This window comes from Bos taurus, chromosome 13, assembly GCF_002263795.3.
Source record: "Bos taurus isolate L1 Dominette 01449 registration number 42190680 breed Hereford chromosome 13, ARS-UCD2.0, whole genome shotgun sequence".
Taxonomy (NCBI): Eukaryota; Metazoa; Chordata; class Mammalia; order Artiodactyla; family Bovidae; genus Bos; species Bos taurus.
In genome coordinates, this window is record NC_037340.1 from 52418591 (window position 1) to 52435722 (window position 17132).

General features: G+C 53.0%; 1 protein-coding gene across 5 annotated transcripts in view; it reads right to left on the reverse strand.

Moving 5' to 3' along the window:
* Window positions 1–4168: 4168 nt before the first annotated feature.
* EBF4 (EBF family member 4) overlaps window positions 4169–17132 on the reverse strand; it is a 56921-nt gene continuing 43957 nt past the window's right edge. For 4 of the 5 annotated variants that reach the window (XM_025001083.2, XM_025001082.2, XM_025001081.2 and 1 more), the window contains 11 exons: window positions 13282–13363; window positions 12370–12487; window positions 12154–12287; window positions 11935–12061; window positions 9844–9932; window positions 9633–9698; window positions 9358–9535; window positions 9101–9289; window positions 5820–6017; window positions 4500–4575; window positions 4169–4259 (listed from right to left, as the gene is read on the reverse strand). In XM_025001083.2, coding sequence (XP_024856851.2) covers window positions 4505–4575; window positions 5820–6017; window positions 9101–9289; window positions 9358–9535; window positions 9633–9698; window positions 9844–9932; window positions 11935–12061; window positions 12154–12287; window positions 12370–12487; window positions 13282–13363 — 1252 coding nt within the window. In that variant the 3' untranslated portion in view covers window positions 4169–4259; window positions 4500–4504. The remainder of the gene's footprint in view (window positions 4260–4499; window positions 4576–5819; window positions 6018–9100; window positions 9290–9357; window positions 9536–9632; window positions 9699–9843; window positions 9933–11934; window positions 12062–12153; window positions 12288–12369; window positions 12488–13281; window positions 13364–17132) is intronic. The other variant, XR_003037825.2, reaches the window with a different exon arrangement.

Below are 17132 nucleotides of genomic sequence, written 5' to 3' on the forward strand. Positions count from 1 at the left end.
AGATAACTCACAGAAGTGACTTGCTTACACACACACAGTATTGGGCTTCCTTGCCTCCCCTGCCTCCCTTCCTCTGTCTCTCACTACTGCTCCCTGAGATTACGCCCCAAATAAACCCTCCAAGACCAAATCTTTGTCTCACACTCTGCTCCTGGGGGAATCTGCGTGAAGACAACCCCCATTCCAGGTGCATGATGCCACCCTAACCAATATGAACATAGGCACAGGGTTAGAACTTTCACCACTGGCCTGTTGCGTCCAGCACCTCCAGGTGTCAATCCTCGGGAACCAGTCTTGTCTTGTCAACAAAGCCTCAGGACTGTCGCTAGAATAGGACCTGGTTATATGCTAGCATTTGTTGGGCAGTGGGGTCTCCACAGAGATTTATGTAAGATCAAGACCGAGCTTCTGTCACTAGTTTAACACCACCCTGACTCAGGATGGCTGGACAAACTTTATTTTCTTGGGCTCCAAAATCATGGTAGGCGGTGGCTGCATCCACGAATTTATTTATTTATTTATTTATTTTGCATCCACGAATTTAAAAGACACCTGCTCCTTGGAAGGAAAGCTATGACAAATCTAGACAGCATTTTAAAAAGCAGAGACATCACTTTGTCAACAATGGTCCTTATAGTCAAAGCTATGGTTGTCCCAGGAGCCATGTACAGATGTGTGAGTTGGACTATTAAGAAGGCTGAGCACTGAAAAATTGATGCTTTTGAACTGTGGTGTTGGAGAAGACTCTTGAGAGTCCCTTCGACTACAAGATCAAACCAGTCAATCCTTAAGGAAATCAGTCCTGAATGTTCATTGGAAGGACTGACGCTAAAGCTGAATCTCCAATACTTTGGCCACTTGATGCGATGAACTGACTCATTTGAAAAGAACTTGATGCTGGGAAAGATCAAAGGCGGGAGGAGAAGGGGGAAGACAGAGGATGAGATGGTTGGATGGTATCACTGTCTTGATGGACACGAGTTTGAGCAAACTCTGGGAGATAGTGAAGAACAGGGAAGCCTGGCATGCTGCAGTCCAAGAGATTGTAGATTCGGACACGTCTGAGCATCTGAACAACAGGATGGCTGGAGCTATGGAGAATGGAGTACCTTTCAACTAGAGAATGCTGGAAGTCCAGAGACATGTTCTGACTGTGAGACCCAGAAAAAAAATGCCTTTGTTGCTTTGCTAGAAGTGCTGCAGACCCAGAAGCAGGCCCAGACTTGCTTGCAGGCTTGTCTTGTACTGATCCATGACTCATGGTCCAGATTCACTCACTCACTAATTTATCAGCTACAAAAAGGCTTGGTGTGATTATTTGCCAAATATGGTTAATAGTTGTCATCTCAAGGGACAGCCCTGACTAGAGACTGTGTTAAAAAGGATTTTGTGACCCTGGTGGTTCTGTGGAATAGTAGAACTGTTGGTTATACATGTCCATGTCCCCTCAGACTCACTGTTTCAGAATTTGTTTACAACATCCTACAACAAAGCCTACTGGTGGCTTTTTCCCTGCAGGAGGGACAGGCAGCCGGAAGTTTCAGAGTTAATCTCCTGGGAGCAGCCTCTAGACAGTGACAGATGAGGGCTGGAGGATCAATATCCCAGATCCTCGGCCCTGTGGGTGAGAAAACTCAGATGTGCTCTACACTGTCTTCCAGAGTCCTGCAGCAGGGAACCTGTCCCAGGTTCTGCCTCTAGGGGTACCAAAACCAAGATACATGAGAAAGAAAATTGTGTTAGTCAGCCTAAGCTGCCAGGACAAAATACCATAGACTAGGTAGCTTAAACAAAGAAATGTATTTTCTTATGGATCTGGAAGTTAGAAGTCCCAGATCAAGGTGCAAGTTGATTCGATTCCTGGTGAGGACTCCTCCTGACTTGTGGGTGGCTGCCTCCTTGCTGTGTCCTCACACAGTGGAGAGAGCTCTGGAGTCTCTTCCTCTTCACAAAAGGTCACCAGTTTTATCAGATTAGGGTCCCACTCTTATGACCTCATGTAACCTTAATCACCTGCTTAAAGGTCCTATCTCCAAATACAGCCACAAAGGTGGAGGGGTTTGGGTTCCGTGTACGAATTTTGAGAGTGCACAGTTCAGTCTAGAGCAAACATCATAAGTGATTGGCTCTGCCTGTTATGAATGAGGGAGTGGGAAGTGTCTTTACCGACTGACTGGCTGCACCGAGCAGCTTGTGGGATCTCAATTTCCTGAAACTGGACCCCCAGCAGTGGAGGAAGTGCAGGGTCCTAACCACTTGACCCTCAAGGAATTCCCAGGTGTGGGCAGCATAGACTCAAACTGTGGCTTGGGCACAGTTGTGAGATCTATGAGGACAAATACCACATCTTATTTACACCAGCCACAGCACCTGACCCATTCCAGGTACTGAGCTACCTCTACTCAGTAATAACCTGTATCTCGTAAGATCAGCATGTAGCAGGTAATCAGCTTGGGAGGGCTCTGGACTGTAGAAGCTGCTCAAAGCCTGCATGGAACAGGGTGTGGCTGCCAGGCTTTGGGGCTCTGCAACACAGGCTGAAGGCAGGAACTGAGGGGAGGCCAGGCAAGCACTAAGAAGGCAGGATGACCCAAGGCTACCCCATCACGGGCCCAGGTGAGATGAACCTCAGGATTGGCAGGAACACAAGAGAAGCAGAGGCCTCTGAGGGACAGGGCCAGCCCATCTGCCTTGGCAAGTGTATTTGTCCAGAGGCCTGCAGGGTGCAAGCTCATTGGCTGGGGAAAGACAGAGTTTCCAGAGGCCAGAGTCAAGGAGTGCTGTCAGGAGAGAGAAGGAAGCCTTAAGTCTGGAGCTGGACCCTGGGCTCTCTGGACAGTGCCTCAAAAAAGTGGCTCCCAGTGTCATAGAGGCAGACCTTTGGGGTCTAGGGAACACTGGTCGGGGGAGGCGGGGGGGCAACTGGGATTCATCCTATGAGTTGGGTGAATGAGCCTGGGAATCTTGCCTTTCTAACCACCTCTCTTCCCAAACTCTGGGACAGGAGAGCTGGCAAGTGCCTAGACCTGGGGAGGAGGGAAGAGGTTAGGGGTGTTAGGCAGCCCTAGGAGCGAAGTTTCCCCATCCAGAGGCCTCTAGTCAGGAAGGATTTCACTTCTGAGCCTCTGTACATTGGGGTAGTATTTAGTTTGCTCTGTTCTAGTTCCCAGCAATGTCCTTCTGACAACCTCCCCTCCAACCCGCTTTGGTCCCAGTCAGACAGCTGAGGGACTGATTCCTCAGGCCCCAGAATGTGTTCCCAGTCAGTGCTGAGCCCACGTCCTGGGTCTTCAGGCTGCTGGCTTCCCACCCCTCCAGGGCCCCCTGACACAGTACCCGAGAGCATATATTGGGCAGGGAATACTTGTCAGTTGAACTCTGATGCTATTGAAAAAGTCCAAGGTATAAGAAGGCTGCTCAGGAGCATTTTAGAGCTGCAGAGTGAAGCAGACCCATGCCAAGGAAGCAGACAGAGAGGCCAGGTGGCTAGCTGCATTTGTGTTTATTGTTTTTTTCCAACCTCAGCAGAACATGAGGCCAGGGGCAGCTGGACCCATGGTTCTATCGGGCCAGCTAAAGTCATCTGTGTGGAGGGCCAGAGTCCATGAGACATTCACTGAGGGCAAGATCAACCAATCCAAGGGGCCTGGCACCTCCTCTTCTGTGTCCTTCATGCCCAAAGCCCCCTCAGGGATTCATGATGCGGCAAGAATGAGTGAGCAGGTCCCAAGGAGTGGGGCAGCCATGGGATCAAGTAGCTGTCAGAAGCTCCATGGGAGCCTAGCCAGGCTGCTGGGCACCACCCCTTGCCCCAGAAAGAATTGGGATGCTGGGATGGTTGAGATGGTCAGACGCAAACAGGGCCTTCCCAGGCCACCTCTCCCTGAGCTCTTTCCCACAGTCCCCATCCTGCTCGTATCACCAGATGTCCTTGGTCTGTACAAGGTCCATCTCTTTCAGAGGAACTGACCCAGCAAGTAAGGTCAGGCATCCCAGCACCTCCCTAGGATGCTCTCCTAACAAGAGCATCAGCACAGTGCTGGGGCTTCCAACAAGCCCCAAGAAAAGGGAGGTGAGAGAAGCCTGTAGGACTGAAGTGCCCTTGAGCACAGGGAGGAAGGCCTCTCCCCGTTCAGGGCTGTGGGTTGAGGTCTGCCTGCAGCCCTGGCCCTGCATCTGTCTGTGCCGTCATCCACAGCATGGGTGTGAATCCTGGAGGGACCACTAGTCCGAGCTCAGTGGGGGCAACACCTGTAGACCTGGTGGGGAAAGGAAAAGATGAAGATCCTGGAGGAAGGCTGGCCACAAGGCGACAGAAAGCCACTTCTCTCTTCTTGTTTAGCCTGGGCCACTGGGTTTTGTGGTTCTGACAACTGTCTAGATGGGCCCTGGAGAGGGAGACCTGGACCTCAACTCCCCATCCCTGCTAAAGTCTTTGGAGAGAGCCCATCCAAGGGCCGGGGGGTTGGGGGGGAGGCAAGACCCAGCCAGACACCTACCGTAATTAGGAGTATGCCAGGCCTTGAAGTCCCCGAGCTGGAGAGTGAAACTTGTCAGAATCTTCAAAAGGCTGGTCTACAGTAACCAAGGAGGGGAGCCATAAGCCATGTGTAGCCTGCACCCCTCTTGATTGGAAGCAGCAGGCACTTTTTCAGGGCAGAGCTATCAAGAGCCTTGAAGGTAGTCAGCCACCCCAACTCCTAGCCTGGGCCCAGCACTGCAGACAGTTAGGTGAGGTATGTCCCCCAGACCTCTTGGGAGGTGCAGCCTCAAGCCCTTGCTCCCCTAGTTTCTTCAGTCAAGAGAGACGACTCGGGGTCGTCTTCTTCTTTCCAGCATGTCTCCTTCAGAGGGCCTCTCTCACGGTGAGGAAGCGGACAGCCATGTATCAGGATGGGAAAGGACAGAGGGCAGCCTCCAGAAGTACTGATACCTAATGCAGTGATGGCAGCAAGTCTTCCTCCCACATCCCACGAAATTCACCCCTTCCATCACTCTTGCCTCTGCCTAAACCCCTCGCTATGGTTTGCTGCAAGAGAAACTGGTGGTTCTCTGTCCTTTCTATTCCCGGCATTTTAAGCTTCAAACACACTTAAAAATTATCCAAAAATTGGAAATAAGGACAAACATGACCATGTTCTACCTCAAATCATCCTAGAGCATCATCTAACAAGCCCACCCCAAGAGTCATCTTATCCGAGGGGATGCAACTCTTTTTGACTTGCTATATACATTACTGGTTAGAGCCCAGGCTTTGTTAAGTTGGATGTTGACTTGGAAGAGATTGATAAATGGTACATAAATTATTTCACTAATGGACTGTGGGAGGGGTGACCTGGTCTCAATTCCCTATCTATAAAACGGGGAAGGCAAAGCCAGGCTAAAGTTTATCTAAGGTCAGCCTCCCTCCATTGAGTGAGTGACCAGGTCGCTCATGATGGTGTATGCTACCCTCCGGTGGACACAGGGAGGTACAGGTCAAAGGCATGCAGTCCACGCTACGGTTCCTCCAGCTGTGCGTTGGGTCTTTAATCTGGGCTCAACTGGATGGGGGTGAGGCCCTGGAGTGGTTTCCAGACCTTTTCCAACTAGTATCTGAGTCTTCTTGATGGTCCAGAGTGAGACCATCCCAAGCTATGAGGCCCAGGGAAGAGGGTCCAGATAGGCCTCCTTGGACCCCTGCAGAGCTTCCTTCTCTGCACCCCCCAGGGAGAACTGGGCAACTGGCTTGAAGCTCTTGTGAGATACGGATGGAGTGGGCCCCACAAGCCCAGCTGCTCTACCAAGTAGGTCCCAGCGAAGCAGCACAGAGCACTCACCTGGAAGCCCCTCTCCGTGGGTTCTGGGGCAGGCCTGGGGTGGGGAGCTGGGCGGGCGCAGCACGGGGGCAAAAGCGCTCCTCTGTTTGACAGCGGAGATCATGTGGACAGGCGAGAAGGAGAAGACGCTGGTGGTAGGGGCAGCCGCCGGGAGGGACATGGAGGAGGCAGAGGCCAGCGGGGGGCTAGAGGGCATGACTCCGGGGCGGGGCAGGGAGGGGCAGGCGCAGCAGGGAAGGCAGTGGGAGACACAACAGGGAGACAGCACCAGAGTGAGCAGCCTGGCTGCTGTCCTGGCACGAGCAGTATGTCCTGTGCGGGCTGCTGAACTGGGTGCCAGGCTCAGCCCTCAGTGGGAGGCTGTCAAGGTTTTGGGGGGACCTCTGGAGGCAGCCTGAGAACCTCTAGGGTTATGGGCTAGCGCTTGCTGTTTGGGGCAGGGGGAATCTAGAGCCCCTTTTTCTTAGGGTTGGAGATGATAAGACCAGAAGAGGTTAAAAAAGAAAGAAAGCAAGCAAGCAAAATCAGAACATCCAATGAAACCAAATACAGAGAGGTGTCCATAAAGATAGGAATGAAGATGAGATGGAACAAGTTAGGATTCCTGCTGAAAAATCACTGGGATTCTGAGACACTCAGAAATACTGATGGGCCCTGGGGCATTAAGGTTAGAGTCAAAGGTCAGGGTTCACAGCAGAGCTGGGGCAGGTGGTCAGGGTGAAGTTTGGGGGGTTCACATAGGCTCCTGTGATAAAGCCCCTCTGTCCAGGATCACAGCTCACACAAGAACCCTAACTCCCCCTGACAAATATGTTCCCCTTACCAATTACACTCCCTTTGACCCCTAACACTTTGTTCTCTTCCAGCTTAATGCCAGTCCTCATCATCTTCAGCCCTGGTCCTAGAGGCCTCCTCCATCTCCTCCTTCCAGCTCGTTAATTTTAAGGAAATGTACAAAAATCCACATTCTCAGATCATCCTGTTCTCTAACCCCCTGACCTCCACAGCTGTGGCTTGTTCTCCTGGGAATAACCAGGGAGCCTCCCACACACAGCCTTTGTCTGCCCCTCCTTCTTCTGCCTCACTTCCTCTCTTGGGGCTCCTGCCCAGGTCATTTCTGGATCCCTCTTTCTACATCCTCATCTGAACCCAATTCCCCACCTCTCTTTTCCAAACACCAATAGGACTGTGATCTGAGTGTTGTTTAAGCAGGGGGCAATGGGGTGAGGGTGTGGGTTTCCTGAAAGAAACCAGTAGCCTGAGAAAACTGCTTTTGGCATTTAGAAAACACTCTCATCCCCATCCCCCACCTTCTACTTTGGAACAGTGATGCCTTCAACAGCTGTCCCTATTCCAAATGTGCTCAGCCCCATGCATCATCTTTAAGACAATGCTGACTGCTAGCTAATGAGGCCCAGGGAACTCTATGGAGGGTTTGACATGAATGGCAGAAATGTACTGTATCTTTCAAGGCCCAGAGCTCACAGCTGCATTTTGCAGCTTGGGTAGTACTGGGAGTTGTGGGTCAGTCCAGAGCTGCTGGTGGCTGAAGCAGAAGGCAGATAAGAGGTCTAAGCAGACAGCTTCTGGCAGGGACAGTTCCGGATGTCATTACAGGCACGCCCTGGCAAACTCATACACCCACTGGAGTGCCACCACAAAGCATGCACAAGGGGAGTGGATGGGGACTGGACAGGACACTACTAGATGGCACTGGAGTGGGGCTGTGATGCTGGAGTAGGGCATAAGCAGCTAGGGAATTCTTGACCTCTTGGCTGAATGGGAAGACTCCAGGCAGTTGGCTTTGGCCCTCTGGCGCACTTTGTTTCTCCACTGCTGACTGATTGTACTGTGTGTGTGATGGATAAGAGGGGCTGGTGTTCCAAATTCCACCAGCTTTGATCTGGGGGGAACCCTGAGACAGCTGGTAAGAGTACTGTGCAGAACTGAAGCAAAGTGGGAGCACTGTAGCCTAGCTAGAGCAAAGAGGAGACAGGAGTCTTGGTGGGGACACCAGAGGGTCATGTTTTATGTGGACATCAGCACAGGGGGCTTCTGGTCCCAGATACTGAGCCCAGGCCAAAGGCAGAGCCCCAGAATCCAACTCACAGCCAAAAAGAGAAGTACCGAGGATGTAGGCCATGGCAAGGAAGTCTAGGCAGGTGCCAGATACGTTGGTCTTCAGCAATAGCAAACAAAAGACAGGGGATAAGCTAAGGAAAGGCAGGAAAAGCCACACAACCAGCTCCTTCTTGGCCGGCTTTCCCATTCTTCTGGCACAGCAGTGTCTCCCGGGAATCAAGGTGCATGCTCTCTTACAATTGCTGGGCAAGCTCCTTGAAGGTGAGCAAGGGTGGAACTATCCCCCAAGCCAGGTGCTTTACAGAGTTAAGTGCTTCATACATGTCTGCTGAATAGCTAAGCTATAGGAACCTGTAGACAGGCTCTTTTGGAACTTCGTGTTGGAAGGAGGGAGTTGAGGGCCATGCATGGTAAAAGCATAAATGCCTTCTGCTCATCTACCCAGCTCTGAGCTGCACACCCTAAGAAACCATACAGAAGATGGTTAGTGCCCACAGCTAGTGCTGGGATGCACAGTCACTGCACTCTTTCTGAATTGTGTCCAAGCCCTTTATGTACACTTGCACATTCAGGTCTGAGAACAACCTTAAGCAACAGATGATACTGATCCTGTTTTACAGAGAAAATTGAAGTAACTTGCTGAATGTCAGCTCCTCATTTCAACAAATGCTGAATCCAGGTGTCTGACTATACAGAATTCTCTTGCTCTGCACAACCAGATTGTGGGAGCTACCTCTTCCCTCCTCAAGCCCCCGCGTCTCCTGGGGGCCGTGGGGCCAGGTGGACACCTACTTTTCTTGCGCCCTGAGTTTCCTCAGGCTTCCGGCAGGGGGCACCAGCCCTCCTCCTGAAGCCCTGGCATACAAAGGGGGAAGGCCGGCGGTCCACTAGATTTAGGGAGGATACCCTGGTGTTAAAGCTCATTTCAGCAGGAGGGAAAAGCTAGAACCGATGTGCACAACTGCGGTCAGCAAAGAGATAAAGGTGCGAGAAGTGCCCTGGCCCCAAGGTGGCGGAGTGGGTCTCCAAAGGCAGAGAGAGGTCGCACACAGGAGGGCAACGCCAGGGTAGACGCTCAAGGGACAGGTGCCGGGAGTTCCTCCTTCCAACCCCATAGGCTAGGAGGGGGCCAAGCTGAGCCTCATTCTGCTCCCCGGGGCCTGGTCCTTCCCCCCACCCCCCGGGCAGGGGACACTCACTGGCGAAGGGTGAGGTGGCCGTGGAGCCATTGAGGAAGCTGGGGGACCCGGGCACACCGAGGCCGGTCACGCCCGGGGCCCCGTAGCCGCCGAGGCCAGCTCCGAGGCTGCCGCCGTAGCCGCTCTGCTGTGAGCCGGGGCTGGGCGCGAACCCGCGCGGGGACGCGCTGCCACAGCTGCGCGCATACCCTGCGGGAGAGCGGCCGTCAGTGGCGCGCGCCCGCAGGGAAGGGGCCTCCGGGCGGCGGCGGACGCACCTGGCTCCGGCCCCGGCGTGGCGTCCCCGACGGCGATGGCCAGCGGGCTGCTGAAGGCGTTGATGCCCACGACGGCAGGGTGCGGGTGGCTGGGCGCCAGGGGTCCTAGCGGCGCCGGCGCGCGGGGGGCGCTGTACAGAGCCTCGGCCACGTCCGCCGCGCGCTTCAGGAGGAGCTCCTGCGAAGACAAGAGCGGGCACGGCCGGGGCAGCAGCGGGCGCCGGGAGGCGGGCAGCACCCGGCCCAGCGCGGGGAGGCGGGCGGAGGCGCCATACCTGGTTGCCGCTGGGCACTCCGTACAGGGCCTCTGCCAAGTCGGCCGCCCGCTTCAGCAACACTTCCTGGGGGCAGGGGAGGAGACGGCGGACGGAGGGGCGGCCCCGGGCTGGGGTGGCGGTGGTGCGGGGGGCCCGGAGCTACCTCTTCCCTCCCTATCCCCCCTCCGGCCACCGGCCACCGTCCTCCCTGCCTCGCCCTTTTGAGTACCTTGGGCAGCCTCTCGGGGTCTCCGGGGTGTCTGGGAATAACTTTCTGCAGCCTCTGGAATCCGTAGTCAATGGTGGGCTCATTCAGGGCTGGGGAAAGGGGTGGTGTTTGCAGGACGCCCCTCCCCGCATAGCGCCTACCAGCAAGCAGTCCCCGAGCCTGGATGCAGAACCCCTCCTCCGAGCCCAGCCCAGGCCTCTGGGAAAACTCTAGGCACGTGGGTCAGCAAGGTTCGGGAAATTTCTTCAGTTCCTTTCGTGCTCATTGATTCAACAAATGTTTACTGAGCCAGGCCCTGTGCCAGCTGCTTGGCATTAATACACATGCACTATAGGATCTCATTTGTGATTTGAAAAAAGACAACTGTATAAATATTAACTTAAGTACTCCTAGGGACAAGACTGGAGAGTTTTGTCTGCAGCTTTTGTCTGAGCTTATAAGGAGTAAACTATTTATCATAAAAAGATAAAAAAAAAAAACGCGCAACAATCTCCATTTATCACCGCTCTGGTGGACTCTCAGCGGCGCCTGACCGTTAGGGGTACGCCTGTGCCCCAGGAATGGGCTGGCCCACACCCAGAGCTCTGGGGTGGATGCTGCAGCCTCCTGACCAGGCTTCCAAGACCTCTTCCCTCTTCCCCTCCCCTCCCCCCTCCTCTGGTCTGGTGGAGACCTATCTCACCAGCCTTAAAGCCCTACCTCCTTCTCCACTTCAAACTCTACATTTAGTGAATTTCCTTTTTTGATGTTGTTTAGTTGCTAAAGTTGTGTCGGACTCTTTTGCGAGCCCATGGGCTGTATAGCCCACCAGGCTTCTCTGTCGGTGGGATTTCCCAGGCAAGAATACCTGAGTGGGTTGCCATTTCCTTCTCCAGGGGATCTTCCCGACCCAGGGATAGAACCCACGTCTCCTGTATTGGCAGATAGATTCTTTACTGCTGAGCCACCAGGGAAGCCCATCTTAAGGCACTCCTTCAAGTGTCTTCGTACTTGCCATCCCTTCTCCTGGGACACCTTTTCCTCCTCACCTCTACCTCCTTATTCACCTCTCTGGTCCCAGCTTAGCAGTTTAGCCCACACTCGCACCTGGAGGTTTTCTCTGACCATCTACCAGCTCTTCCACCGTGTAACTCTACCAGCCCATGTGGTGTTCCCTGCTTGTCCCCTCTCACTCTTATATTGGAGCTCCCCAGTAAGCAGTAAGTAGGGTGCCTCTTGAAGGGCTCAGTGAATATCTCTTGGGTGGGGTGGGGCATTGGGGAGAAGTGCTGGAAGGTGGCAGTGGAGAGCATACTCTATTTGGCCAGGGGTCAAATAGAGCCAGGAAGGGGGATGAAGCCACATCTTCAGGAGTGGCCTACACGCCTGTCTTCTGTTAACTTTTTGCCCTGGCTTCATGCAAGGTATGTATGTGTGTTTGTGTGCATGCAGAATGAAGCCTGGGGTGGCTTGGGGGAACCAGGAGAACCAGGAAGATTTGGGAAGCAGCAAGTTATCTGGGGGCATCTTTTTTTTTTTAACTTTTTATTTTGCTTTGCAGTATGGAAGGGGATGACAGAGGATGAGACAGTTGGACGGCATCACCAACTCAATGGACATGGGTTTGGGTGGACTCCAAGAGTTGGTGATGGACAGGGAGGCCTGGCGTGCTGCGGTTCATGGGGTTGCAAAGAGTCGGACATGACTGAGTGACTGAACTGAACTGAATAGCCAATTAACAATGTTGTGGTAGTTTCAGGTGGATAGCAAAGGGACTCAGCCATACATTTATATGTATACATTCTCCCTATTGGGGGGCATCTTTGAAATAAATCTCCCCATGGAGATGTTTTAGACACTGGGGAGTGCAGAAGGTAAAGCAGGTGCAGGGAGTTGCTCTGGTGGAGGCCAGGGAGGGAAACAGAAGTGAGGGAAAGAAAGTCCAGAGAGGAGGTGTCCTGGGGTGTGGGGTGAGCACCAGCAGGGGCTTAGGGGGTCTGGCCGCCTGGTCACACCACAGCGATTTGCCGACTCCCATACCAGGGCTAGTGTGTGTGACGTGGGGCTCCTTCCCGCAACCCTGGGCCTCCCCTCACCCACCTGACTCCTTACCTGTGTAGACAAAGCGTCCCGGGGCTCCCTTGCAAAACTGCTTGGATTTGTAGGACAGAGTCACCTCCACCACCCCAGGGATGTGCCGTGGGGGCGTCTGAACCCGTATGGCGTGGGGCGTGATGAGCTGCGAGGGGAGAAGGGAGGCCTGCGGGTTCTGACCCGGTGAGGGCAGGGTCCAGCCCCAGGCTGGGAGGGAGACTGGCGGGAGTGGCCCACCTCACTCCACACGAGCACGTTCCCAAACACGACCTGTAACCCGTCGAAGAAGTTGTCGCCGATGACAATGACGGTGGCGCCGCCTGTGGTCCAGCCCTCCCCAGGACTGATGGCCTTGATGCAGGGGGTGGCAGCTGGGAGGCAGGAGAGGAGCCAGGTCAGGGGCCCACGCCAAGGTGGGGACTGGGGCTAGGGTGTGGGCTGGGGGGTCCTGACCTTCGGAGGGGTCCAGGCGGCGTGCCCTGCGGCCATGCTTGGAGTTGTTGTGCACAAACATGTTGTCTGACACAGCCAGCACGTGTCCGTCCACGCTCACTGTTGTGGACACCACCACCTGTGGGGAGAGCCAAGGCCAGCCTGGCTGGGGCTCCCGGTAAGGGACTGCTGGAGGGCACTGCCAACTTGAGGCTGGTGGCTGGATACTGTAACTGTAGTTCAGAGTCACTGGCATGAGGAAGAGCTTCAGCCCCTCTGGGGCTGAGCTGGTGGAAGGGGGACCAACTAGATCAGGTGACCCTCTCACATACACAATCTCTGGCTGCCCAGGGGAACGGACCCCCAGGAGCTAGAAAAATCAAAAGCCCTGAAAAAAAAATCCTCTGACTCCTTGGGCAGAGTGGCTACTGTTTCTGCGCTCACATGCACCACAGGCTGTATCCCTGGGGCGCCAAGTCAGGAATGGGTCTTAGGCAAGTGCGAGTGAGCCTTTTGATGGGGGAGGGGGGCATCAGCTTGAGAACCCGTTGGCAGGAGCCCCACCCTTGGGAGGAAATTGGGGCTACTTCCTTCTTCCCTCTACCCTTCACTGGGAGGGGTGTGCAGGTTGGGGATGTGCTAAGGGCAGCTGCTCTCTGCTTCACGCTATGCAAATTAGCTGGGTCGTTAATCATGTAAAAATGTCACAATTAGCATCTCCTTAAGTGGGACTCTAATGAAGCCTTCCTTGGCAGCCAGAGTAAGTGGAGACAGAGCTGCCCCACCCCCAGCAGGCGCCAGGCTCCAAAACATGGGTCTGCGCAGAGATCAGCCCCTGGGGCCTTAGGGTGGCAGGGTCACATCATGCCCGCCACCCCCCCTCCCAGCAGGAAAGGGCAGGTTTGCAGGGGAGAACCCTCTCCTCAGACCCACCTGGAAGCGGCGCATGTCTCGGGGATTCCCCGCGTTCTTTAGGCAATTCTGGTTGCATTTGAGGAAGAACTTGAGGAAGAACCTGAAACAGTGTGGTGGGTGGGCTCAAGGGTCTGGGGGTTCTAGAAACAGATGGAGATCCAACTGCTTTCTGCCATGCCGCCTCCCAGCAGGGCAACTTCCCCTCTGCCTGCTCACACAAGGTACACCCCCCACATTCCCATCCTAAGCTCCATATGCACAGGGTACATGTCACACATCCAGGAGACCTGTCCCAACAACAACTTCACTGTCCAGAAAATCTCCCACCTCCACAGTCTGTAGATTACATAGTGCTTAATTATCTCACAAAGTATATACTCATCACATCTATACACAGTATGTTCATCCTAGAGAACACATCCATTATATATATACCAAATATACTTAGTACTCATGAATTATTATATACTCCACATGTAGCAGGTACTCCCACTTACCTGTAAACTTATCCCATATCATGTATATTTGTCATAGTATATGCTCATCACTGGAGAAGGAAATGGCAACCCACTCCAGTATTCTTGCCTGGAGAATTCTGTGGACAGAGGAGCCTGTTGGGCTACAGTCCATGGGGTCACAAAGGGTGGGACACGACTGAATGACTGAGCACAGCACATGCTTATCACATACATAGTGTGTTTGTATCACATAGTGTGTCCTTCCCCTAGAGCGTACCTATCAGTCTGGAGATGTTACTCATCAGGAACAGTAAATATACTATATGTACTCTGTATATTGGAGAAGGAAATGGTACCCCACTCCATTATCCTTGTCTGGAGAATCCCACGGACAGAGGAGACTTGTGGGCTACAGTCCATATGGTTGCAAAGAGTCGGACATGACTGAAGTGACGTAGCATGCACACACACTGGATATGCCTTATATACTACTACTCACAAGATACAGCCATCACACATAAAGTAGACCTATCGCACTTCACAGAAGCATATATAATATGAACTCTACATCAGCCTGGACCCATGATGCACATGAGGTATGCTAATCACATACGTCTATATCATCATGCACAGCGTATGTCCATCCTACAATGTATATGCACTGAAGGAATATGAGTATATGCATGAGTACACCATTTTTATGTTGTATGTGATTTCCCAGAATAGTCGCTGCAGACATTGTGCTGTCATCACATGTAGCAGATTCCCCCTTCCTTCTTGACCAGCACGTCCCCCAACAAATTCCCCTCACACACAACAGACCCTCTGTCCCACTACATCCCCAGCAAACAGATCTCCTTCACACACATTCTATATCCCTTAGGAGTATGCTTAGTCTCTCAGTCGTGTCTGACTCTTTGCAACCCCATGGATAGCCTCCCAGGCTCCTCTGTCCATGGGGATTCTCCAGGCAAGAATACTGGAGTGGGTTGCCATGCCCTTCTCCAGGGGATCTTCCCCACTCAGGGATCAAACCCAGGTCTCCTGCATTGCAGGCAGATTCTTTACCATCTTAGCCACCAGGGAAGCCCTATATTCCTTATACACATAGCAAACACTACACAGAGCATATCGTCAGCATATACACGTGGTGTACCTGCCAGACACACTGTACAGATACACAGTGGATACCTTCTTTTGCACATACAGTAATTAGAAAAAAGCACAGTATATGCAGTGATGTGACTGACTGTTTTTTTAGATAAACACATGAGAACTTGATCCTTCTTTCAGGCAGTTGATGGGGATGGTGAGACCTTCTCTTCCCCCGCCCACTCTCCATGAGGTAACCATGGATAATACTCTGGTTTTGTACTGTTAGTAAACTCAGGATACTATCAGTCATCTGCCTTCACCCCTGCAGGACTCTGTGAGCATCCGGGGAGTTGCTCTTTACAAACTGTAGCATTCTGGGATACAGTCTCTGGGGGTCCCAGTACAAAGCATAGCCTCCTGGGCTGCTCTATGAGCTGAGCTACTCCAGTCAGCTGCCTCAGTTGATCAGCCCCCTGGTTTTGAACTCCAGATGTGTACATCCATTTAGCTCATCAGAGTTGCCTCCAAACTCTATGAGCATAAAATCAGATTTGTAGCAGGCTCTAAAAGCCTAGTCCCCAAAGCGGAAGTCCCCAAGTCCTGGGAGGGGTGGGCACCACCCCTGGATAGAGGTGTCCCCAGGGGCCACCCCTCAGTGGAAGGTGGCAGCAGTCGCTTTCCTGGAGATGTGTCTCCCCTCCCACCTCTGAGCCCTTAGCCCTGTCATGTTCCCCCACACAATGGGTCCCCTTCTGGGAACCCCTTTTAGTTCTCTTTCCATAGAGCCGTTCCACCAGCACACATCTGCACCCACAGTGGACACCACCCAAACACTTTCATGTAGTGTAGACCTTCTGAACACCTCCGCAGAGCATTCTGAGGTGCAGTCACCTCCTGTGACCCTGAACAGTGCATACCCCACAGGATACCCTGTAGCACAGACAACTTATATGGCCCCCCAATTGTAGTCACTACAGTGTAGATCCCCTATATGCCATAGTAATAACTCCCTAGACCCCTATGAGGGCCCTGTGGTGTATAGCCCTATACCCACAGTAGTTACCTCATACATGTCCCACATTTACATGACATAGAGTGTAGACACCCTAGTCACACGTGGTGCAGACCATTTCATTTAAACTCCATATCCATGTGCTTAGGCCTTTACACAGAGCTAGAAGGAGGAGGACAAGACACTGGATAGGACTCAGTCTCTGTCCTAAAGTGGATTAATGCTAGCCCTTGGACATCACTGAAGATTCAACAAGCATGGGACACACTTCCCTTATATCCACACATGTGCCCTGGACACCCCACCCCACTCCCAAACCTGCAGAACTCTGGGATGCAGCTGGAGATGAAGACTTCCCAGGTACTGCCTCACTGTGTGGCCTGGGGTAAATCTTCTCACATTTCTGGGATCCTTCCTCATCCATGAACCAGGAGAGAAGCAATTGATGCTTGCTGAGGTCCCTTCTGATCCCACCTTCATTTCAGCCTCCCAAAGCCTCAGGCTGCTGCTTCCTGAAGGATCCTGGCTCCCCCTGGGAGGCTCCCTCATCAACCTCTCCCATAACCCTTGCCTGGCAGGTCTCTCACCCTCTCCCTTCCCTGTACAGGTTGCGTCTGTCCTTTGGATCCACGCCAATTCCCAGTCTCTGTCTGGCCAACCTCTTCTGGCCCTTTTAGGCTACAGAGACCATCCCTCCCTGAGAACCCCAAGACTCTGCTGGTACCTCCATCTTTGCAGGCCTTTCCTGGGACATCTCAGTTTCTGAACCCCTGGTTGGCATCATCTGTAGGGTAGTACTGAATAAGAAGCAACCACACAAGGCCTGGGCTCTCTGTTGGGGGTACTGAGGCCAGTCCCCCTTTTCTTTCTTCCTGAACCTCTAGCTCAGAGCTGCACACAGTCGATGCCATCAGTGGTGGAGAGGCTGACGTCTCACCCACCACCATCTGGTAGTTGCTGAGGCTGTGTCCAGATAGCACCCATCCAGTCAGAGGCCAAGCTGATGCTAACATTGCAGATAGCCTGCAGGTCCACCAGGGATGTTAAGCAAAATCATCTACGACTTGGAAATAAGGCAAAAAGATGACAGTGAGTTCTTTCCAAGTCATCCTGGAACAGTGGTTTTCAAAGTGTGGTGCCCAGACCAGCAGCATCAGCATCACCCGGCAACACGCTAGAAATGCAGAATCTCAGGCTCCACCTGAGACTCACTGAACCAGACACTCTTGAGGTGACACTTAGCCATTTGTGTTTTCATAAATCCTCAGGTAATTCTGATGCACCCTAGGGTTTGGGAATGACTG